Source organism: Oryzias melastigma, linkage group LG8 (genome assembly GCF_002922805.2).
Source record: "Oryzias melastigma strain HK-1 linkage group LG8, ASM292280v2, whole genome shotgun sequence".
Taxonomy (NCBI): Eukaryota; Metazoa; Chordata; class Actinopteri; order Beloniformes; family Adrianichthyidae; genus Oryzias; species Oryzias melastigma.
In genome coordinates, this window is record NC_050519.1 from 22,147,195 (window position 1) to 22,172,585 (window position 25,391).

A 25,391-nucleotide genomic window follows, 5' to 3' on the forward strand; every position below is an offset into this window, starting at 1 on the left:
TAGCGTTGGCTATTCTGATTTACATAGATAGGCTTTATTCCAGACTCGTAGTCCAATAGGTGAAACAGGATCATAAACAATAGTTAGTACACGTACAGTGCCAAGACTACACACCAAATACAAGATGATAAAAACAAAAATAATAATAAAATAATATAATAATAATGAAATAAAAAATACAATAGTTAAAAATCTCCAGAGAATGTAAAACATATTTAAGAATACATTACTTAAAAGCACAATAGTTAAAAACCCAATATAAATTAATTAAAACGGGAAGATAAAAAGACAGCTCCTCCAGTGTTTCCAAATACTAGAACAAAAGCGAATGGCACTAAACCTGATGTTGTGTATGGACATAATAAGAGCGTTTTTAGTGGAGTCCAGCCTACAAATGAACTTGAATATGAGGTTGCGCAGTAGAGCATGTAAGGTGTTAACTCTGTTAAAAACAAACAGCTCACTTGCACTAGTCCATCTAGGCTTCCTTAAAACTACTCTTAAAGCATCATTATACGCCACCTGCAGCTTTCTCATCCTGGCTGTTTTGTAGTTCACCCAAAGATGTGCATAGATTGTTTGTCTCTTGTTTTTGATTCTATTTCCGGTTAGAGCTCCCCTAACAGTGGAAGAAAAATCCACACAAATAGCCGCACCTTTGTATAAGCCGCATGGTTCAAAACCTAAGAAAAAAGCAGCGGCTTATAGTCCAGAAAATACGGGTAGTTGTTTTTCCCTCCTAAAGACGACCTGTATGGAGAAAAAAATAGACTTACCCCGATTTGTGTGGGCGTGTAATTCTTGATTTGTAACTTATACATTTTGTGCAAACCTACAAAGATGATGAAATTAAAAAAAAAAAAACTATTTATTTATAAAATTACAACAGCTTGAAACTAACTACACACAGAAATCATTGTTATGCATACACAAATCCACGTTTACGCACAAATCTAAGGCGAGACTCTTCCCACGTCTCAGATTCATGCGTAAGTGATGCCTTGAAATGCTGCTAGAATAGGTCATCAGGGTTAAAAGATAATGATGGTTAAGATGTACATTTTACATCCAGTAATTAGTCGACTAATTGGAAAAAATAATCGGTGATTAGTCGGTTTTGGCAGCACTAAAGCTGATGATCACATGCAGGCACAAGGTCAAAGCTGCTAGAGTGCTACATGAAAATCAAGTTACCCATGATGCATCTGTTTCATTTTCAAGGCTGATATGAAGCAGCAGCGTGGGTTCATATAAGGCTAATCGGCTATTATTGTGCAATGCACATCGCTCCGTCACAGAAAACGATGAAGCAGCTGGACATGAACGTGGTCAGAAACACCGCACCCTGAACAGCATCGAGAAGCTTTTTCATTTGTGTTTCCACATCATCCTCATTTCCTGATGGAGCCAACAAAAAGGATCCTTGTAGAAGTCTGAATCCCTGAGCAGCTCAAAAACATGGATCCTATCTGGAGACTTCCTCTCTGCTCCTGCCAACACAGAGGCTCCTGCTAAGCAAACAAATAATCCCTTTCCCTCATTGTGTAACTGTGCTCTGGGAAACTCCGCCTTAACATAGCTGTCAATAAGACAAAGTTGTGCACAACTTTGAACAAAAAATATGAGTACATTTAGTTTTCTTTGTCTTGAATAAGAATTTCTCCTGTTAAACTCTGTCACAGACACACATCAAGTCCCAGAACATCGATTCCACTGAGTGAACATGCTGCTTTCCACTCATTTATTAAACTCAGATAGAAGTAAACTTTTTAGAATGTTATTGATCCCCTGGCAGGAAAATGATCTCCATACCGTAGCTCTGCTGGAAGAAAAAAAGAATAGCAGCAATGTCCTGCTATCCTTTTTAGTTTTTGTCTTTTACCAGGCGACGATAGCAGAGCGTATAAACAATGATACAGACCCGGGAGAGGTGGCAAAGAAAGAAGAGATGATAAAAGAAATAAAAACGCCCCAGCTCTGCTGTCTGCCCGCTGGTGTTGTGCCAAGGTATGTTTCCCCTGATAGAATTTGTTTACCTAGTCTCAGGCATCTGCCAGGGGGAACATACCTTGGCACAACACCGGCCAGCAGCGGCATGTCAGCGTGGGGGGGCCTGACTTAGCCCGACAGTTTAGTCCAAGGACAAACGGAGCGGACATGCCCGCTCCAGGCCCTAGACCGCTCCAGATGTACCCTTGCCTTCGCCCATCACTACCCGGGCCAGACTCTAGCACCGTGACCTTGAAAGGGATAGCTGGTTAAGAAAATGGATGAAAATAACAAAAACAGCTAAGCTAACTCGGAGTTAAAGAAGGCTAACTGGCAGACGACAGACAGTTCAACAGAAAGAAAAAATCAAACAGAAAGAGAGTTGGGTATTCTGGTTCTTCTGACTTTTTCATTGTTTTGTTTGTTTGTTTTTACATCTGCAACACTCTGCTGATAGTTAACCTACTTTAGCTCAGAGTTAGCTTGACTGTTTTTGTTTAGTTATCCTCTTATTATCAACTCATTTTAACAGAATTTTTTTTTAAACCACCTAGTGTGTGGAGTGACTTACTTCTGTTTTTTCCCCACTTCTGGCTCTAAAACAATCTGCTGCTGCGTTGTTTACACCAGAGCAGGGGCGTGCACAGGATTTGAGGGGCAGGGCTCAAAGTTGGAGAAGGACAACAGAAACATGTTTTTTTGTTTCGTCTTTTAAACAATATGGAAATTAAGGAAAAGTTTAGAATAAAAAGACCCTCTAGGATTTTGGGATGTTAACACAAAATCGAGCAAACCCCCCGATTTACTGCGCACCCTGAAACTTTTTATATTCACCGCAACTTTACTGGAACTTTGGCCAATCTACCGTGACAACAATCATGGATGATGTGACTTCTCCATCTGACTTCTTCACGGGTGCTGTGCTGATTTTTATCATCTCTCTTTAGTCTTCTGACTTTTTTAAGCGTCACTGCATTTCTGCATCATGTTGCATTAAAAGTGGGGTCATCTGGACTTTAGTTTTTTTCCAATGATTGTTGATCTTTACTGGTGTCCAATGACAGACATGAAGTCTTGACCACCTTGTCCACCTTTGTCATGGAAGGGCTAACACCTCACTGTAAGGGTGGGGTCATCTGGACCCCATCAGAGAGCTCGAAGGTTAAACTGCTTCACTGTCACCTCTCTTCAGTTCTCTGTGGAGCAGCAGAAGTTTCTCTCGCCGTCCCTCACTCTCTCTGAGTCCGAGTGGAGTAGAAGTATGATGGAACACCGGGGGATTTTCTAACACTATCACTAACGAGGGTCCCCAAACTTGTGAGGGCCACATAACTGTTGTCTTAATGATGTGGGGTCGGTTTGTAGGCTAGCAGAGAAAGTGTAACAATCACAGAGTACACATTTATGGTTTTCCAGAAATCCACACATAGCCAAAGTTTAAATAATTGTGTGAATGCAAATATTGACAGCTATGTCCCTCCACAGCTACACCTGATCCTCACAGACCCACACATGCGTCAGGTGTCTCTTACCTCAGATGGAATCTCCCAGCTCAGCCTCTGGGGTGGGGGCAGTGAGCGCTCCACCTCTCCTTTGCAGTGTCCGTCCTCCGTGTAGCCCAGCTGGAAGGCGTCAGTGGCCAGAGTGTACTGCACAGACAGAGGAGGTCAGAGAGACGCCCACGCTGGCTACCCAAATACATCATTGTATCTCTAGAAAATGTTTCTGCAGCTTTTCTGGAGAAAACTAAAAATAGGACAATCAAAGTTCACAAAAGGATTTTATCTTCAATTATGATCGATATCATAGAAGGAGATTTATTCTTAATCGCTCATTTTCTCACACTACTTTCAAACTAATGACTTTTCTTTATTGGAGGTAAACTTTGGAACTCACAACAGAGATTTGGAAAGATGTCCAAATATTCTTTAGTTATTAGTTTTGATTTTTAAAACAATACAAACTGAATTTTTACAATAAAAACAAAACTAAAGTCAAAGAAACAAACAAAAAAAACAGTATATTTATTCAGACCCTCCAGGATTTTGCGGCAGATATTTTTGATTTAAACGGCTGATGCTGCGGTAGCAACAATGCAAAAAATATATTTTTATTCCAAAAAGCACATTGTGTTACCTACAGTTTGAAAAACTTGTCATAAAAATAAGTTTGATTTGATTTCTCACGTTATTCCAAACGTTAATTATTTTCTTCCCTAAGGCTTCTACAAGGGGGAGGGGCTCCAGAACACCTTCAGGTCAGTGACCTACATGCTGAGCGTGACGATAATAGAAAGAGGAGACTGGTTTGGAGACCAATACGTAAGACACATTCATCATACTAGAACGAAAGATCATAGAAAAACACTGAAGTCACATGAACTTCAGGTTAGCTTAGATGCACAAAAACCTTCAAATGGAAGCGTGGAAGACGGCCTTACCTCCCAGAGGTGAGCCACGGTCGGCGCGTCGGCCCACGAGTGCTCAGCGTTCAGGCCGCTCTTCCCGTTCTTGTAGATCACGATGGAAAAAGATTTATCAAACCACCTGAAAAGAAAAAATATATAAAAGAAAGAAATGCTTATGTTACAGATAATGTCAAAAATGAAAACAAAGCAGGTTAAAACTTTTAAAGACCTACTCAGATGAAAAAAATATTTATCTTTTTCATACTTTCTTAGTGTTTTCACATGTTCTTGTGGCATTTTCTCATGATTAAGGATGAATATTAGGAAATTTTGGCTTAAATTTGTGTTTCGGAGTACATCTTTATTAAAACATTGTGAATTAAAATGCAGTTTCAATAAAGGCCCATTTCTGACTAGAAAATACACTGGACATACCACAAGCTCTCTGCTTAAGGTTCAGTGTCTGACACAAAGATTAAAACTAAACTGAAACTATTTATCCCCAAAAAATAAATAAAACATTTTGGTAAAAGTTACATTTTTGACGAAAGAAAACTTCAGCGTATTCACGTCTTTGTGTAGTTAATCTTATAAACATGATTATAATGTTCGTCTTTTTGTCTAAAGTTTATCTAACATGTTGTGATTATAGATTTGTTCAAAAATAGCATTTGCACAAACATAAAAAAATGTAAAAACTAAATTACTGTTTAAAAGGAGAGTCGTCGTATTTGTTTTTTGTGAAGTTACATGAAATTGCACTTTACTAAACTGGAGGAAAAACATTAATCCGGGCAAATTTTAAACTAATTTAGCTGAGAACTATTACTGAAAACAATCACAACTTGAAGGGAAAACAGCTGCAGCTTCACATTTTTTAAGTTCAATTTTGATAATAAAAAGCGAGTGAGATGGTGGAGGAACTGTACATCATCACAGACGACAGACTTTCTCTTTTCTTACATTTCTGGTTGCTGGTTGCTGTGGGATTTTTGTCAAAGAAAAAGTTTATGTTGGCTCAGAAAAGATTGGAAAGACCGTCCTAGAAAACAACACCATTTTTTTTTGATTAGCTAAAAACGGCATGATCATAATTAGAAGACCTCTGGGAATACTTTTACAACAGGTCAAAGATGATTGGAGAGGATCTCTAGGAGGCTGAAGTCATACAGGAAGCCGTGTGATGAAGAGTCACAATCCATTCCATAAAGCTGTGGACACACAGGAGGAGCTTCTGCAGAGATTATGTTTAATGTTGAGTGTAAACACACAGGATGGATAGCGTCCTAAACAAGCAGAGGATTAGACACGGCTCTCTGATTAATTCAAAACATGGATTCCTGTCACTCTGTGAACAAAAGAGTTTAATGCTGCAGGTCTGAGAGGCAGAACCAGACAACCCACGAACGCTGCAGAGACGCCACACACAGCCAACACCTGATGGTACAAAAACACTATCAAGTACACAGAAATACAGACTATGATGAACGTCTTGGTCGTGTGCAGCCATGTGGTGCTGTGAGTTTTTGGGTTGTGTGGCCCCATGGAGGGTCAGAGAGAGGAGCGGCTGCATCTCAAAGTCCCTCTCCAAGCATCTTTTGATCTGTTTTCAAAGCGTTCCCAGTCATCTCTCAAGTATGATTTGGCTGTTTTTATCCCAGAAAAAAAACCTGTTGTTTTCTATGACAGTTTCTGCAGAGAGGCAGGAGTTCATTAGAAATTCGACTCAGAGTTGTAGGCAGGACGGCTAGTGCAGCTCTGCCACACTTCCCATAATCTTAAAGTTCACCCGCTCTCCCGCTAGCTTACAGACCCTCACAACTTAACATTATCGGTGCAAAAAAATAAAAAATAAAATAAAATAAAATAAAATAGTAAAGAATGGAGAGAAATATTGGAGCTATCCAACCGTACAGCTTTGATCCAGATTTCAGCTCAGACTAAACGTTCATGGATCTATCTGTCTGACAGTGGATGATCAGAATGGAGCGGGGCGTTTGTTTTCTACATCAGAAATACACTGTTTTTCAAACAGCATTCCAAACAATTCAGAATGATTTCAATATAGAAATACTCTGAAAGGCCATTTTAAGCTTAATTTTCTTTCCATTTGTCCTTCATTATGAGAAAAATGCTTTAAGAACATGTGAAAAACTCCAATGTCATCAGAGAAGGTCTACAAGATAAGCAGTGGTAATGTTGTCGTCTTCATCAACGACATTTTTCACCCAACGAAAACGAAACAAAAACTCCTGCTCAGACACGAAAACTTTAACTAAACTGACTGACATTTTTGTCAACAAATAAAAACAAAATGAAAATGCTCTTTGAAGACAACATACAATCATAACGACTGCTGGTGGAGCAAATGCGAAGCGGTCCAATCAGAACACAGAGTCCTGCAGCTCGCCCGGGAAGACGTAATTCAATGAATTGTGTCTTTGATTTAGGTGAAAAATGTCTACTCCAGGCAGATAAGAAGAGTACATGAAGAGACAAATTTTACTTTTAATGCAACCCAAACAAGACGTTGTGTGGAGCGACCATCACAGGAGTTGTGTTGCTGCGTTGTGTTGCGGTTTAATCTCCACCTCCATCACAGCTTACATGACAGCAGCGCCCTCTATTGGCTGGTGGTGGTATTACAGCACACCACACACATGCTGGTCAAGCACATGTTACATGATCATACGCCTCCTGGCAGTGAAAGACTCAGATTCTCCAATAGCAAATGACATGGGTTAGGACAGCTTACTCCCCAGTGAGGGTTTTTTAATGCATTTTTTGCGCTTGACTACCTCTTCAATACAAGTTTTTTTTTCTTTTATGTTCAGACATTTATTATAACTGGGATGAAATTATCATTTATTTTCTTTGAATGTCTTTTAAGTTGTTGAAGCTGAATTTGCAGAAATGAAAGGATGGAAACCAAAGTGAAGTAAAATGTTCATCTCTGTGTTATTCATATGTTCATACTTAGTAAATTCCATAAAAACGCTTTACCTTTAATCTATATTTTTGTCGACTAAATATCTACTGTAATTTAGTCGACTAAAATTGGACTAAAATTAATAGAATCAACATGACTAAATTGCGACTAAAACTAAATCTTATTTTAGTCAAACCACTGACTAAAACTAAATGAAAATTCTGTCAAAATTAACACTGAAGTTCAGTCTTGCAGCTCCCTTGTATGCTCACCTCAAGGGACGTCATGAAAACTGAACCTACGATTGTTGTGTGCAATAATTGTATTGTCAAGTATTGTAAGGCTAATGTAAGCAGCACTGACTAATAGTGTATGCATGAAGCTGTCACACTACACCACAATTCAGCTTTGAGGTCCAAGTACTGCCTGTAGGATGCCCACACATGATAAACTGATTAGTTTCCTCATTTCTAACAGGCTGCTCAGAAGGAACACGCACTTATGGGCTACTTGTTCAAACAGCACGATTTGGGGGATGCTATAGGACACACCTCCATCTCTCCTCCTATCCCCGTCTGGATCAGAACATGTTCAGTCATCCTATGTATGAAATCCAAGGATCTAAATCTATTTTTTAAATAATTTTTAAGTCAGTCAAATATCAAACTCTCCTTACCGGTCGTAGCATTTTCCGTGCAGCAGAGACTTGGCGTAGCGGTCCAGGTTTCCCGTCGGGTCGTCACCCTTCATGCCTTGAGCTTCATCATCCAAAGTGACGAAGAAGGCGGCCTTCTCAATGATGTCCAGAGACCTTTTGTTGACCCCAGAGCTGAAGTGCGTCTTCCTGATCTGAGCCCAAGGAACCCTGATGGGAGAAAACAAAAAAGATGTAAAAACTGGGCTTACTGGGAGGAAATATAACATGTTAAGAACTACAGGAAGCTGCAGCACAGCAGTCTTAAAAATAAAAGCCTCTTATAGAAAACTGTAAGAAGTACAGTTCCCAGGGGAACGCAGAGAAATCATTAGAAAGCCTGAGAGGGCGGTGGGGGGTTTCCGCTACGCCCTCCCACACACTTTTGCCCGAGGGGAGCATATGCTCGTCTCAAAGATTAGGCCAAAAACAAACAAACAAACGTTGATGTGGAGTTTCCCTTTCTTTCTACTTCAGAAAGCGTGTGAGCGGTCAGACTCCTGACCGAGACTGCAGCTAATGCATCTCGTTTGATCTCAACTGTCCTGAGGTCAGTCACTAAAACAGAACCCAAAACGTTTTTGGTCGTCAGCACACCGAACATGACAGCTAAGAACACACGATTCAAGGATTTGTGGAAGGCAGAATGACATGACAAAAGAACTTTTTCATCATGTTGTAGTCTTACATATTCATTTAAATCAGGGGTGTCCAAAGTCAGGCCTCGAGGGCCGGCCTCCTGCTGTATCTGCTGCTGATTACCTGGATCAGGTGTGTTTAGCCAATGAGGAGCTTCAATGGCAGGTTAGCTGGAAAACATGTAGAACACTGGCCCTCGAGGCCTGACTTTGGACCCCCCTGATCTAAATGTATCCATTTAATCCACAACTAACAGTCGGATTCTCTTAAAAATCCACAATTCTGTGTATTTAAGCACAAAAAGTGAGAATTGCATGTCAAAAAAGTGATCACCCCTGACACGAGGATCAGCAGGAAGGCATCGCGGGAGTTGGAAGAAATATAGATTAGGGGCGTAACGGATCATAAAAACTCACGGTTCAGATCATATTTCAGATTGGTAAAAAAGAAAAAAATAATCATTTTTTGAAAAGCTTCAAAACACATATTTGATAAAACATATAATACACTTCAAAGCATAACAAGTACATGTTTGAATTTTCAGAATGGCATAAAGTATGCAGAAGTTATTACAGAAAGTTTAGAGTTGCAGAAGAGCCTTTCCAATGCATTTGAATGGGAAAAATTACAGCAATTTTGTTGAATTGCTGAAAAACAAGAAGTTTGCAGAAATTGGCAATCATGTCCTTATCTTCAGAACATTTTGATACTTGAATGGCAGAAATCAGATGAAGTATGCAGAAGTTAAAGGACAAATAATACGGAAGAATAATAAGAAAAACAAAAACAGAACAATACTTTGACTGTATAACACAATCAAACTAGATAGACACATATAAATCACATCAAAACATTTGTTCATTGAGGTCTATTCATAAAACAAAACATCTTTAAAGCACAAACATGCCGTTTCTGATTAGATGTACATGTCCTGAGACCAAATCTACATAAACAGAGAAAAGAGTGACTGAAAATAGTTTGGAAAATACCAAATGTATCTGGAGGATTCCTTAAAATGAACATTTTCTCGTTCCACTAAATTAATGTCTAAATTAAATCTTAAATAAAACAGTTCAAATTAAACTTTAAATTATTTTTGGTATTAAACCAACTGTGAGAACGTTGAAATGTTTCAAATATAATTATTATCTGTAGCACACGTGCAGGTGAGGCACTGCCCCCTTTTGCTTGGGATTTTTCATACCTCTTGCTTGCCGTACTGGCATCCCATTAACCCTTAATATGAATCATTTTTAGCAGTGTTTTATGGGAGTTGGTGCAAAGGGCATTCCACAATTACAAGGAGCTCTCCTGCCAGATATTTGGAGGAGTTAGAGAAACAGGAGGAGACAGAGGGAAAATATTCATCCCAGATACAGAAAGTAAAACCTTTTAGTGCCAATGGTTAGATTTATCAGGATAATGCTCACACATGTTTCTGGGTTACTCATTTACTTTGTGGATTGTTAAATATCTGTTCCTGGAATTTTATTTTTTTTAGCAAAAGTGCTTTTAACAATTCCTATAGATTTGTTATTTCTTCACATCTTCCTGTCTGCATTAAGAGTATCAAGAAAGGAGAGAGTGTTCTACAAAAGATGAACCCTTTGAGTGTGTGAAGGGTGTAGAGTTAAGCCTTCAACTGGACAGAAACTGCTTACAAATCGACACAATCAAAAAACGTTTTATTTATGAACTTCAAGAAGCTGCAAGAAAAAAATAAAATATCCAGAGAAACAAAACTTCCTGTGCTGGTTTATTACATATAAAATCAGGGCCCTCAAAGGTTTTCAGAGTAGGAGGCTTCCACCATTACAACCCCAGAATATTGTGATATTTACAGTCCTTTACATCCGTTTTGCTGCCATTACTTCTGCTAATGTGAAAGCAGCAGAGGAGGAGAATTTAAATTCCACTACATCACTGCTCACAACTGCACAGTTTATTCCCGGTTTTCCTGTGACTGCTCATCTACGACACATTTGAGGAGCAGCATCAGATGGCCCAGTGTTGGTGAGTAAACGTACTTGTAACATTTACAAACACGAGCTTTTTCTACATTAGTGCTTCAACAAATGACTATTTTAATAGTCGACTAATCTGGTCATTCACAAACTGGATGTAAAGCACACATCTAAACAATTATTAGCATTAAACTAACTAAAAACTAGATATATAGCATTACGTGCAACAATACTATTGTACTGATAGCTGAAGATGCTGAAATTGATAACTGAAAACACTGAAGCTCAAAGCTGAAAACAGTGAAGACAAGAGCTTGCTAAAAACCTGGTAACATGTCTTATTTAGCCAACACTGCTAGCATAAAGCTAAAATATTAGCTTAACTCCAAAATAGCCTATATAATGAAAAAAAGGAAAAATAGCTAACTACCAGCTGAAATATCAGCTAAACATTAAAATACCTTAAAAAAAAGGAAAAAAGCCTAAATTAGTCAAAACAGCTAGAGTCTAAATATTAGCTAAACTCTAAAATAGCCTAAAAAATCGTAGTAAATGCCAAAATAGTCAGAAATTTGACCCCTGAAGATGCTTAAATTGATAGCTGAAAACATTCAAGCTAAAATATTAGTTTAATGCCAAAATAGCCTAAAAAAAAACAGGTAAAAAGCCTGTTAGCCAAAACACCTAGCCTGCAGCTGAAATATTTAACTCCATAAAAGCCAAAAAATTTAGGAATAAATTCCAAAATAGTCTAAAAAGCTAGCGGAATGCTCTTATAACTTTCAAATTTATCAAACTCTGATTCCATATAATATAAAATAGTAACTAATGGACTATTAAATAGCAGCCCTATTCTACATTGAGTTATAAACTTCCCATATTAGAAATTAAAACCTCAGGCGTTTTATTTTATAAAATGATGTTAAATGTAAACAGAGATAAAGTCACAACACATTTCTGTTTACAGTGAAACATCACATATCTAACAACTCCATGATGTGATCTTTCTCATGTGAATAAAGTAAAAATCCTTATAAAATAAGAACTTCTCTCCTAAGAACACTGCTGTCCATCAGACATTTTTCCTGGAATACTTTTTTTTTCCCAATAAGTTTTTCTTATTGTGCCTGTGAAAAATAATAAAAGAAAATGATTGGGGAAAAGTTCGATCCAGCAGGATTTCGGGTCAAATTGCTGGAGTTTGCTCACAGGTGGGGGCGTGTCTGTGCACTCTGAACTGCTCGCCTCCCGTGACATCGGTGGGCGGGACTTTTGTGGTGAACCGCAGAGTATCCGCCATTTTTAGACAACGCCAGTGCTCGTTATTGTAGAAAAATGAATGTTGGTCCCCATCTTAAAATAAAACAATGATCCTTATTGTTGGATCTCTGATAGCAGACGTTTTGCTCCGCCCACCACAGCAGATCTTTTTTTCTGCGCAGCAACAATAAAATCGACGTTCATCTTCCGCCTTATTTATTAAAATAAACTATCGCTTTTGTCCAAAAACTACAAATAAATGCCATATTGTGTCTTTCCTTCAATAAAATGTAATTAAACGAATATTCAAATAAGTATATTTTAGACAGTTTTGTCACGTTGATCTCACAGCTGCACGCCACGACGCCTGAGAGCGTCCGACAGTTCCAGAAGATTAAAGGGTTAAAAATGAATGTGCCCAACTCTCTTTTTTTTTTTTAAATAGGACTAGGTTCTGTTTGTCAGATAAAACGTGAACGTTAGTGAGGAGGAGGGGGTTAGATGAAGGCGGATGTTTATCTGTGGAGACCTCTAAAGGACAAAGAGAAGTTAAATGAGAGATGAAGGAGCGGCGTGAAAACGGTCACCTGTCTCCAGCAGTCAGCGCTCCCAGTTTCTCCTCTCCAGGAAGCGGGGGGGAAGGGTCATCCAGGATCCACTGCATCTGGTGTTCGATTTCTCTGGCAGACAGCAGCCGGCCCGCTCTGTACACCCACAGGCGATAATAGCGCCCTCTGTTGTACACGGCCACAAACTCACTGTCCTGCCAGTGCTGCAGCACATCTGTGAGAGACAGCAGGACATGTTCTCTCCTCCAGAGGCTCATCTGCTCACGGGATGGTTCGGAAAATCAACGTCTCATCAAAGCACAAATGGAACTTTAATGTTGTGGGAATGAAACAGTAAGAGCATATCTTCTAGGGCTGTGCACATTGACACGTTAATGTGTGCGATCAATTGACCCAAATTAATACTCATTAATGAATATTATAATATGGTTTGGGTGAATACTCAATTCTGATTGGCTGCTGGGTGTGGATTAAAAAGTGATAATTCCCACATAAAAAAGAAGGTTCCAGTCTCACAGGCCAAATGTTCTGTATCACTTCTTCAAAATAAACTTCTGTGTCCTCTTCTGGACAAAAACTAGCAGTAAGAGGTAAACTTTCTCTCTGATCTGATGCTTTATTTAACCTATCATGATGATCAATGAGTATTACATATCTGTTACATGATGTATGATAGATGTTACTGTTTACTGAAATAATGTTTGATGAGATTAATCAATAATCAACAAGCACTTCACTTTACTATTGGGAATTACAAAAAAAAATAATTAAATAAAAATAAAAAACAACAACAACAACTGGATTACATAATTTTGCAAAACATTGAAATGAAGTAATTAACTAGGGGTGGGATTATATAAGTTCGCTTCTTCCCCCTCCTTTTCAAGCAGTCAATCAAACTCTACTGACTTTAGTTAATTATCACAAAAAATGAATGAACCAAATGTGACATAAGTGTGTTTTATTTTTGTTTTCTGTTTTATAATCAATGCATTTAATTGTTTCTGTAATGAGTTTGCAATAATTGTGTGTTTTGTCCTGTATTTCTCAATCTATGCTTGAAATAAACCAATCAATCAATCAATCAGCATTTATATTGCTTTCCTTTTGTAAGGTAAAGAAGGACAGGTTGAAAAACTAGTCAACCCCGCCCCATAATGCTAGGCTCATCTTTGTTTTTCTAATGAGTTATTCTTCTGCTCATAGACACAGCACTCAGCATACTGAATGCTGTATTCTTCTGTCTGACCACAAGGGGGAGTTTCTGTTTTTTGAGCAGGTCAGAAGAGCAGTCTTCCTAAACTGCCCTGAAATGAAATGAAACAGAGACAGAAGCTGATTGTGTGCATGTGTGCAGTCCTTCGCTTTGCCTCGGTAGTGCAGGCTTCCACAGCGAGCACTAAAACACCTCGTCAGGTATTATCTCACTTGTACAATGGGTATTTACAAAATAAATAAATATTCAGTCGGTTTTTAGTACTTTAATCTTGTTATTTAGATCATCATGATAGGCTAAATAAAGCTTCAGTTCAGAGAGAAAGTTCACCTCTTACCTTTACAATGTTAAAGCAGCCTGCGCAGTGATACAGAACAGTGACCAGAACTTGTTTCTGTTTTAGGTCTGCAGGTTTGTTTTCTTGGAGTAACACTGCAGACACAAAAGTCTTTAGAGTTCTGCTCATTTTACGGTTGATGTGTTTTGTACACACAAATTACACTTCTGGGTTAACACTTGATAAATTTTAAATTTCAGACAATAAAAAATGAATGAAAATGATTTTCTCTCTGGCCGGTTTTTGTTCAAAAGCCACATATAGTGATCAATCACAACACAAAAGTGTGAATAATCTGATATTTTTAAAATTGATTTACAGCATTAATTGTGTGCGATTTCATTTTGTGATTATTCACAGATAAGTGGTCAGCAAATACTCTAACTAAAAAAAAGTATTGCGATCAATTGCAAGTAATTAGTACATGTTTTTTTAATCAATTTCCTGGCTGTACTCTTTTTCTCTTCATGACGTTTCCAACAGAATTTCCTTCCACACTCTGGATTTAGATGTTCCTTCGGTCTTCAGCAGGTGTTTTAAAGCTGGCTACACATTAGTTCTCTCCCTGACTGATCCCTAAAAGGCACAGTGGACTCTAGAGAGACGAGCGGCGCAGGGACATGAATAAGGGAATGTGTTTACCGGTCTCCACTCCAGGGGTGCGGGTGGTGTTGAACATCCTCTCACACTGAGCTGCACACAGAGGGATGACCGTCCCTGGAACGCGACTCTGACAAACAGACATTCCTGTCATTTCCTGAGTCAGCAGAGATGTGGAAACGCTTCGTGAAGCCTCACCGGCGTGAGCTCCTCCCTGTTCACCTTCCTGCGGTAGAGCAGCAGAGCCGTGATGGTGTTGCCTGCTCGGGCCGCCTGCACCGAGGTTGGAGTCACATACAGAAAGTCCTGACAGGAAAGAACGGGTCAGGATCAGGAGAAATGAAGCAAAGATGGAAGCAGGAAGAAGACTCTTGAACGTGAAAATGAGCAGCAGTGACGGAGGGAGCTGGTGGTTACCATGCCGTAGTAGTTACTGTTGACCATTATTGGGCCCCGACCCCTCAGGTAGATGTATTCCTCCCACCAGTCACTGACCTGGACAAACAAAGGAGGAGCTTTTGATTCTAGCTAACCTCAAACCAGACTTTAAATAAAGCTACACGATCAGAAAAATGTTAAAAAGCAGCACAGCTTGCTGGAAAACTTTCAAAATAAAACTCAAGTCTCCATCAGGATTTTTCACTCTTTACTTTCTAGAGCACAACAACAAATTCAAGCAAAAAATCATGTTTAAAACAATTTACAGCAAATATCAGGTGGAAGCAAATAATATTAGTGCTGCCACCAACGATTATTCTAAGTCGACTAATCATCGATTATTTTTACCGATTAAAAGACTAATCAGAACATGTACAAACTGGATGTAAAGCACACATCTTAACCATCATTAGCTTTAGACTAATTAAAAACTAGATATATAACATTACCTGTGAAAATTCTAGTGTGAATGCTGTAAGCTGAATTTGACTGCTGAAGATTCTAGTGCTGATAGCTGAAAATGCTGAAATTAATAGCCAAATTCGCTGAAGCTGATAGCTGAAAACGCTGAAGCTGATAGCCAGCTACAATATTAGTTAAATGCAAAATAAGCCTAAAAAACTGAAAACAGCCTAAATTAGCCATAATAGCTAGCATGTAGCTGAAATATTAGCTAAACTCCAAAATAGCCTAAAAAACCTTAATAAATACCAAAATAGTCCATAAATCTAGCAGAATGATATCATAACTTTCATCTTTACTACACTCTGACTCTATAAAATATAAAGTAACGACTAATCGACTATTAAATTAGTTGTTGACTATCTTAGTAGTCGATTAGTCATTTAGGCAGCCCTAAATGAAATGTATAAAAAAGTTATGAAATGACAGATAAAGTTTTAGGCTGAATCCGAATTCTTCCCTTCTCCTTACCCCTCCATTTGTTTGGGCATTTGTAGTGGAAAAGGGTTTCTGAAATATTTATTTATTTTTTTAATAAATGGGCCAACCCTCCAGCTGTGGCTCCATCAGTAGATTACCATCACCACATAGGAATGAGGACTGAAGGAATAATGGATACACTTTGTAAGCGCTTTGAGCGTTTTGAAAACCGCAGAGAAATTGTATTTATTATTATTACTATGCTTTTTTTTAGCCAAAATAATAATTATAAAAATCTTGTTTTCAAGGACATAATTTCTGCAGAGCGGCAGGAATTCTGAAATTTTCTGAGTTGGGGATGGGAACAATGGCACTGAGCAACCCCACCCCCCTTCCCCTCTCCGTGGCTGAGAAATCAGAGATGGGAAATGTCACTGGAAAGTTCCAAAGATTTGAAGTGTGAAGTTTATTTTCTTGTTTAAAGGAATTAATGCTTTTGGTTGAAAATTAGTGTCACTAAAATGTGCTTTGCTGTGTTATACTAAGTTGTATTGCACTGTTATATGGAGGTTGTGGTTCATGCCAATAACGTGAGACTTCCTGAGAACTTGTGGGATTTAAATTTCAGCTTCACGTGTTCGCCCTCACATCCATGAGACTTCAGAGGGAGAACCATGATGATTCTTAATATTATGTAGTTTTAGCTACTGCTACTTCTACTCCAGTGCAACTTATTGCTCACAAATGTTACTCAGAAATGCAGTTTTAATCTTAGTTTTCCTTATATGTATCTTCAATGATCAGAAAAAACTGCAACAAGAACATATTAAAAACACAGTTTTCATCGCAGTGCGTCGCTAACCCTTGTGCTATGCATGATATGTTGATGTGGACTTTTTCTTTTTCAATGATTTTTGATTTTCACTGGTGTCTGCAGCAGACATGAAATCCTGTCCACATCTGTCATAGGACAGAAAACATGTCAATGAAAGGCTTGGGTCATCTGGACGACTACTGAAATAGTCGACGACTGCTTCAATACTCGATTAGTTGTTACTTTATATTATGTGGAGTCAGAGTGTTGTAAAGTTGAACAAAGTTGTGAACGTACAGCACCAAAAAAGTACTTTTTGTTATATTTGAGTCAGTGAGAACAAAACTATCTTTAGTGAAAAACAGTTTGTGGTTTCAGATGCCGACCTTCATTTGTTTTAATCTTATTTTAACACCAGAAACTAATGAAGGACAGAGGCTGCACAATTCATTAAAAGTTTAATAAACTATCATCTTAACTGTCTTTACTTTTAATTAGTTTAAAGCTAATGATGGTTAAAATGTGTGTGTTTACATCCAGTTTGCTCATGATCTGATTAGTCGAATAATCGGTGATTAGTCGACTGTTAAAATAATCGTTTGTGGCAGCACTAGAAGATAGCACAAGAGTTCAAAGAAGAGACATGTTGGCCTTATTTTCATCTATCGTCAGAAATATTTAATAACTTCAACTACAAAAAATGTATGTATTGTGTCGTACTCTTTCATCTAAATCATTCTAACTTAACTCGGCTTCTCAGGCTTAAAAACAAACAGACCAAGAATCCTGTAAGGAACTACTGAAAGGCTTTAGTCACAGACACACACTGAAGTATGAATGCATGCTCCTACATAGTTGGTGGCCCACAGAGCTTTGAGTTTCAGGTAGCGCTGGAGACGGTTGCCCAGGCTGGACTCGAACTCATCAGCCAAGTTTGTCATCCGCTTGTACTCCGGGTCGGTCAGCAGGGGGCGCACTGAGTCCAAGTACTGGGAGACACGGACAGGGAGAAAAAAAAGACATTTATCCACTCTGAACAGTTTATGCACAAGGTGAAGAATCCAGATGAGGCGTCTCACTCTGGTCAGCGTGTCTCTGACTGCAGGGACTGGAAGGTGAGGCAGAGAGGTCTGGTAGCTGTACAGCAGAGGCTTCCTTCCAGAGAGCAGCCGCAGCAGAGTCTGAGGGAGACAAACGGCTGCACGTTAAAGAATGGAGAAGACCTTCTGTGGAGGAACATCCTTCTCCAAGGCTGAACGCTGCTTTGAGTTCAGAGGGAAGGGAGAGCACAAATAAAATCAAAAAAGAAGAAAAATCAGAGCAGAACTTTAGCAAAGTCCTCACAGACTGTTTTGGCTTTATTCAGCCAAAAAACATGGCAGCTCTGTAAGGAAAACCTGATTCAGTTTTATGGTGAAACAGTTTTTTTTAATGGCTTAAAGTGATAAAAATTTGAATTGTGTAGATACATTAAGAAAACCTTGAGGCAACAGGGAACATTTTTTGATGAAAAAGTAGAAAACATCAATTAAAATAAACAACTCAATGGATTTAATGAATCTAAAAATGATTTAGCTTTTAAGCCACTTCTAGAAATATTTCCTGAGGATGAAGTTGGACTGTCCTTTCATCGTAACTTCAATCAATGTCAGTAAAGCTGCTGTTCTGTATAACGGCCACCAGAGAGAGCCGTAGAGCTGCAGAGAAACAGGCCTCACCACCCAGACTTTAGTGGTGTTGGAAACTCTGCCGTGCTGCTCGAACATCCACTGGTGATAGGAGAGCAGCAGCTTCAGGCAGAACCTCAGGGCCAGGATGAGGGAGAGCCACAGCAGGGTGCTGAAGACCAGCGCAGACACCATGGTTTGACCCTGGGCACTCAGGGACACGTGGAGACTGAGAGGCAGAAAAACACAAAACACATTTTCAAATTTAGAAATACAGCCAAGGTAAGGTTCTTCATTTGAAAGGAAAAAAATCCAACAACTTCAATGTGTCTGAGCACCTGAACTAGACACTAGGAACAGATGAGGGTTTAGTACATGTGCAGCAGAACTGTTGATGGAAAGAAGATCATTCATTCAAACAGAGTCTGTCCAAGACAGTTTGACTGATTTGAAAGGAGAAATACTTTGAAATGCAAAAACTAAAGGATTTCTTGTAGTGTGATTGCTTAGTAAACATTCACACTATAGTGATTCTCCTGCTCCTTTCGGTACGTTTTTCAGCACGTTAAAACTCAATCACACTTTCAGTGATTTCATTAATCTTGGTATCAAAACATTCAGCTCATTCGGGACATTACTGCATGTATTTTTGGTTATCATAAACTTTATAGTTTGGGAAATATTGAGCAAAATGTGGTCCATAAGAAATGAATGAGAAAGTGTTCAAATTTCTAAATTTTAAGTAGATTAGCAACAAACCAAATGTTCATGGGCTATGTTTTCATCTTTTCTATTTTAAAAAATGTTGGAGCTTAGTTAGCAACATGCTAACGTTTCTGGTTAATTTGTTATCTATTGCTTTTTTTAGGCTAATTTAGAGTTTAGCTTCTATTCAAGCAACAAGCAAACATTTTTGTCTAATTTAGTTTACTGACAAATTTTAGGCTATTTTGGAGTTTAGCTAGTATATAAGCAATGGCTTTTTGGCTAATTTGGCATCTACTGAGGTTTATTAGGCTAATTTTGAGTTTGGCTCATATTTAAGCAACACACTGAATATTTTTGCTAAATTGACATGTTTTAGGGATTTTAGAGCAGTTTTACAACAAATTTTGCAAAACTTTAGGTCAACTTCAGCACTCTTTCATAGTTCTTTAACATAATTTCCCTTTTTTTTTTAGCAAATTGAACCTTTTGGAAATAACTTGCATTTTCAGCAAATCCCTTCAGCAATAAAGTCAACTGCGTCCCCATTTTCAGCAAAAAGTTTCAGTATCTTCAGCAAAAAGCAGTTACATTAGCATTATTGCAGGTAATTCAACTTTTCTAGTTACATTTGTTTTCTTTCAGAAGAAAAATGCCACACATACATATTAAAAGTAAAAAAACAGGATTTTCATCAGAGGGGGACTTTAATGACCGTCACTGTTTCTGCAGAGGTTCATGATGATCTGGATCCTGCTTCCCTGCATAAGAAGATGATGAGTAGACTTCCAAACATGCAGGCCAGTGTCCACATGACCAGCACTGGGAGAATCGGTGTTAGTCACCGGCGTGTTTTATGGATCACAGGGCAAACCAAGAACATAAACATTTATGACTAAATAAATGGGAGGATAAATTTGCCAAAGGAAAATGTCCAATTCTCTTGTTCTGAGTGAGTTTATTAGAGTGGAGTATAATGAAGTGGGCGGGGAATCAATGAGTTGATTGAAGAAACAGTTAAAGGAGAGACTTGTTGAAAAATAGGGTATAGTTCAGACGCAAACACCGCCCACACGACTACAAACTGACTCACCGGCTTTGTGTGGTTAGAATTTAACTGAATTTATTGTGGACCTGTGTGACTGGATCTTGAGCTGGATCTGCCACTGTGGTGGAACCGGCCTCAAGGCAAATACATCATAAAAAAGCTCCTGTCAACTTGAAAAGTCGCCTATAAATCTGCAGACCTCAGGAAGGGGTTTTTATTAGCAGCTTTGAAGACTCAACAGATAGTGGTGAAAACTTTAAACAAACACACAGCAACAACGAGAAAACAGAAATGTTGTCCTGATTATTAAAATAATCTTTATAATTTCTGTCACTTTGATGATGTTCTTTATCAAGCGTGAATGTGTTTGCATAACATCAGATACGTGCATCCCCCTGTTGGTTTAGTGAGGGACCCGTTTCTGATGTTCTGACCTCTTTACTGAATTGACTGTGTTGATCACTCGACTTTGCTCTGCTCTGTTCAAATATACAGATCCTATTTTGATCCTGCTCTGATAAGCAGCCTGTCTCTCTACACATGGCACCTATGATCTTTGATGGTCAGAGCAGACAGAACTGCATTAAAACAACAACAAAAGCCCTTCGAAGGACAAAGGTCTGCAGGTACCTCAGTGGAAGGTGCTGCTGTATTTTCGCGATGAGCCCCATGCTGGGATCTGACTGCATGTACATGGTCGCCAGGATTCCTATGGCAACGAAGAGCCAGGAGGAGGGGCTGGCGGGGTACACACCTTTGATGACTCGGTTCTGTAACCACAGAAGAACACCTCTGATAAATATTGACGCTTTTCTGATGAAAACAAGTTTGAATATACATTTATGACCACAACATACTATCACATCTATTTCACATCAACACAAGTTAAACATGGAAAAGAAATTCAAAGAAAGTGGGGGGAAAGTGCCATTTATCTCAATTGAAAAAGCTGAGTTTGGTCCCACTGTGATCATCATAAAAACACTTCAACTGTGAATGTAAAAAGATGACAGGAAATCACAATGTTTACATTTTTAAGAAGCTGTAGCTGTTATTTTGGTCCATTCCACCATGCAGATCTTCTCTAGAGCTGTGACGTTTCCACCTCGATGCTTCAGAGCGGGTATGGAGTTCTTAGGATGCAACTGTGACCCGGCTCACCCTGAAACTGGTCCGACTCCAGTGCAGACTCACACCGACTACGGATGTCTGTGGTCCTGCTGCAGCCACAAGCTCTGCTGCCGACAGTCTGAACTCATATAGGTTCACGCGATAACTCGCCATGTGTGCAGGAAGTACAGGTAAACAAACCCTCATTCGGCCATGATTTAGAATAATCGTCACAACACCTCTTTTTCTGCGTGACTCGTCTTCATACAATGGGTAAGCACGGAGCTTGTATTAAAACTCGTGTCTTCTAAAGGATTAAACATACATATCTGACTGTGTGACACGTGTTGTGTAACAAGTAGGGGAGACCGGGGTTGAATGCCACAATGATGTAATAGCTACAACACGGTGAAAACGACGAGTTTTCCCTCTCAGATCAAATGTCAGTATTCCTCCACAGCTGATTCCCCAAAATCCTCTGGATGATATTTAACCAGTCGAGGATTATTTCTCTCTACAACCTGGTCATAGTTAGATGAAGGTTACAGGAACTTCACTGAATGCTGCTGGTTTGATTATGAAGGTCATTCAGATTTTCTTCTTCTAATGATGCTAATGCTAACGCTAGCTTTCCAGGACGGGGATGAGACATAGATCTGCAGAAGATCTCTTCTGTCCAGTTAAAGTTAATAACTGTTATTATCTGATGTAGCCCCTCTTTGCTGTTGTTCATAACCGTGTCTGATCCCTGCAGGATAATGAAGCTAAACAGGGATAAAAATAATTTGGAACTGTCAAAAAAATATTCCTATTAAAAGCATTCCTATTTTTACAATTACCCCTGAAAATATACCCAAAAAAACAACAAATACCTCTTATTACAATAACTACATTTAGCCTTGGGTTCAGTTAAAACACCAACATGCAGAAATCTGCATCTTGGCTTCTCCTATTATGTGGTCAATATGAATTTGCATCAGTTTTTGTGCTAATCACACTTAAAACACATGTGAATAACATCAAGCAAAGAAGAACCTGTTAGAATATCTGCTCCAATGAAAGGTGGATAGTTTCAATAGAATCTCCAATATTGAAGAATTATTCAAATTTGTGTTTAGATTTGTAAAAGATCTAAGACAGGAAATGAGAATACAGTTCAACAGGACATTCATAGATAAATACTTTACATTTTTATGTTGAAATTGGTAACGTTACCTTTTATTATCTATGTAAAATTGTGTTAAACAGTGTTCACCTGTCAGCTTTGTCGTTCTAAACCTGAAGACCAGTAGTTACAATTCACATTTCCAGCCCCATCCCCGTCTAGAACTTCACAAAGAGTGCGCCAACTCTGCTCCGGTGTCGGGCAAAAATTTGAGGCCGACAAAATGGATACAGAACGCCGAAGAGGCCGGAAGGGACTGGATGCAGCGTGAGCGTCCGCACTGGAGCCGGACCGGATGACGTGAGCCTGAAGTTACCCCTTCAAACATGGTGAATGGTGTTCTTACCAAAGAGTTCCATTTGGATTTCATCTGATCACATGACCTTCTCCCAGTCCTCCAGGTGGTCTTTGGAGAACTTTACATTGGTCCGAATCTCTGCAGGATCTCTGCAGGATTTGAATCCATGACGACATTGTGTGTTACTATAGAAACCTTTGTTAATGTGGTCCCAGCCCTTTACAGGTCATTGAGCTGGTACCACATGTAGTTCTGGTCCGTTTCCTCACTGGTCCACCAGGTGAGATCTTTCATGGATCTCCAGGTGGAGGGAAATTGTCAGTGATCTTGTGTTTCATTCATTTTCTAACAGCTGATCTCTTCTTTACAAGCTGCTTACTTATTGTAGATTTGTTCAGTCTTATTCAAGGGTACAATCTTGTCCCTGGTGTCCTAAGGCAGCTCTTTGGTTTTGACCATGTGGAGAGATTGCAGTCTGACTGTTTAAGGCTGTGGACAAGAGTCTTTTATACAGATAAACAGTCCAGACGGGTGACATTGATACAGGTAACCAGTGGAGGATAGAAGAACTTCATAGAAGAAGAAGTTACAGGTCAGGGAGAGAATTCTTGTTCTTTTGTTGAAGTTAAATACCTTCTGCACCATTAAACAAATAAAAACATTAAAACAATTAATGTTATTCTTTACATTGTGCATCTTACAGTTGAAGAGTTTCTATGAACATCACAGACCAAACTCAGATTTTTAAGTGGAACAACAGAATCTGTGACAGATAAATACTCCCTTAAATGGAAGTTCTGTTCAGAATCATCAACAGGAAAACTGAACTTTAAATGAGAAAATGACCCCCCCTCCTCACCCTCATGCGGCTGACTCGTTTCTTCCAGGAGCGAACTCCGGACAGGTAAATCTGGTTAAGAGCCTGATAGGACAGCTGCAGGTCGATGCCTTCAGGGGTGATGGTGAACTGGAACGCCACTGCCTGGTGAGCCTCCGCCATCGCTGTCGAAGCACAAGTTGACATACTTTTAAAATCCCCAAAATTAAGTTTCTTAACTTCCAAGTTCAGCAGAGTTTTCAGTCCGGTAAGAAATTAGGATTAATGTTGTTTAGAGTCCGCCGACAGATCAGAGCGATCCTCTGAGACTACGGCTGGTCTCAAGTACCAGTGATACTCTGCTGACCAGATCTGCTGAGTCACTGATATAATCAGGTAGTCAGTTTTCAGAAGTCACTTTACATGTTCTGTTGGAATGTCTTCTCATCTTTATCAGCATTGATCACGATCTCCTTGCAGCTGAAGATTTCTGCAATGTTCTGGCACTGACCAGAGAACTAGTGTGGTGGATCGTGACTTAGGCGGTGATTTGATTCCATTTTTACAGTTCCTATATGTCTTTTTACTGGATGTATGAAACTTAAAATGATCCGCATTAAATCACAATCATTTATACATTTTGTTTAAATAAAGGAGATTCAACAAAACTGAAAAAAACACAAAGATTTAGATTAGACAGAAATGGTATTTGTCATTTTAAACAATCTCAGACTCTAATAAAAATGTTTTTGTCAACTTCCTGGTTAACAACAGACAAAAACTACCAATATAACACAAAATCCTTTAATCTGAAGTGACAACAGCGTTTGCAACAGAAAATATGTTTTATAAACTGACAAATTTCATTTTTAGTGGGAAAAAATAAATAAAAACTCCCACAACTTCAGATGAACATTTTAAAGACACATTCTGGTACGGACTCCCCCATGCTTACAGTCAGTCACATGAAAACACATTATTGATCACGAGATTTTTGTAAATTCAGATTTATTACATTTTTTTAATCAATTTGATGACAGTGTTTACATTTCAAACACACAATCTTTGAAATACTATTAATTCTTGACTGTTCACGCGATCTCCGTGAATCAGCCGATTCAGAAGCAGAGAAAATTAGCTTTTCATACTGGTTTTGATATAGAACACTACTAAAGCATTGGATCTGGTTATACAGGAGGTATGAAAAGCTGCTTTTCTCCGCTCCAGAATGCGCTGCAGTTGTATCAATTGGGTCATCGGTTGAAGAGTCACTGTAGTCAAAAGAATGTAAACACTGAAGCTAAAGCTACAATGCTAAAAGATTAAGACAAGATAAAAGATTTTTTTTTCAGAACTTATCTCAGTAAACGGAACTTCAGCTGCATAACAAGACATAAAACAAACACTCAATAGTTTAACTTTGAAAATGGGAAACCTCACAAACTTTATTTTGAACATTTGTTTACTTCTGGTGACAGACAGACTGCACATTCTGATTTTTTTTTATAAGTTATAAAAATCCAACATTTTTCCACATTTTAAAGCAATAAATACACTGTGCCCGAGCTTTATTTTAGTACACTGTACTACATTTATTAAGATTGCGAATCAGTGATCTTGGACGTCAGAAATATTCATACTTCATTCATACTTGAATTCTCAAGAGCAAATTGTGAGTATCCAGAGTTCTGGGATACTCGTTACAGACAACCTACAGAGAACCTGTTTATTCCAGAGTGCTGACTCTAGATCTGATCATTCAGTCCCACAACGGATCATGGATACTCTGTATACTCTGTGTAATTGCACATTAAACATTCTTTTCTCTCAGTTTTTGTAGATT

At 38.7% G+C, this 25,391-nt stretch overlaps 1 protein-coding gene across 1 annotated transcript in view; it reads right to left on the reverse strand.

Moving 5' to 3' along the window:
• Positions 1–25,391, reverse strand: part of cpt1cb (carnitine palmitoyltransferase 1Cb) — a 55,718-nt gene that overhangs the window by 19,645 nt on the left and 10,682 nt on the right. Inside the window, exons 2-13 of the mRNA XM_024272637.2 lie at positions 23,591–23,733; positions 20,789–20,928; positions 18,457–18,634; positions 17,818–17,919; positions 17,590–17,727; positions 15,022–15,099; positions 14,803–14,910; positions 14,647–14,734; positions 12,470–12,665; positions 8,002–8,190; positions 4,430–4,535; positions 3,522–3,638 (exon numbers count right to left, since the gene is read on the reverse strand). Of these exons, the coding sequence (XP_024128405.1) occupies positions 3,522–3,638; positions 4,430–4,535; positions 8,002–8,190; positions 12,470–12,665; positions 14,647–14,734; positions 14,803–14,910; positions 15,022–15,099; positions 17,590–17,727; positions 17,818–17,919; positions 18,457–18,634; positions 20,789–20,928; positions 23,591–23,731 (1,581 nt within the window). The 5' untranslated portion in view covers positions 23,732–23,733. The remainder of the gene's footprint in view (positions 1–3,521; positions 3,639–4,429; positions 4,536–8,001; positions 8,191–12,469; positions 12,666–14,646; positions 14,735–14,802; positions 14,911–15,021; positions 15,100–17,589; positions 17,728–17,817; positions 17,920–18,456; positions 18,635–20,788; positions 20,929–23,590; positions 23,734–25,391) is intronic.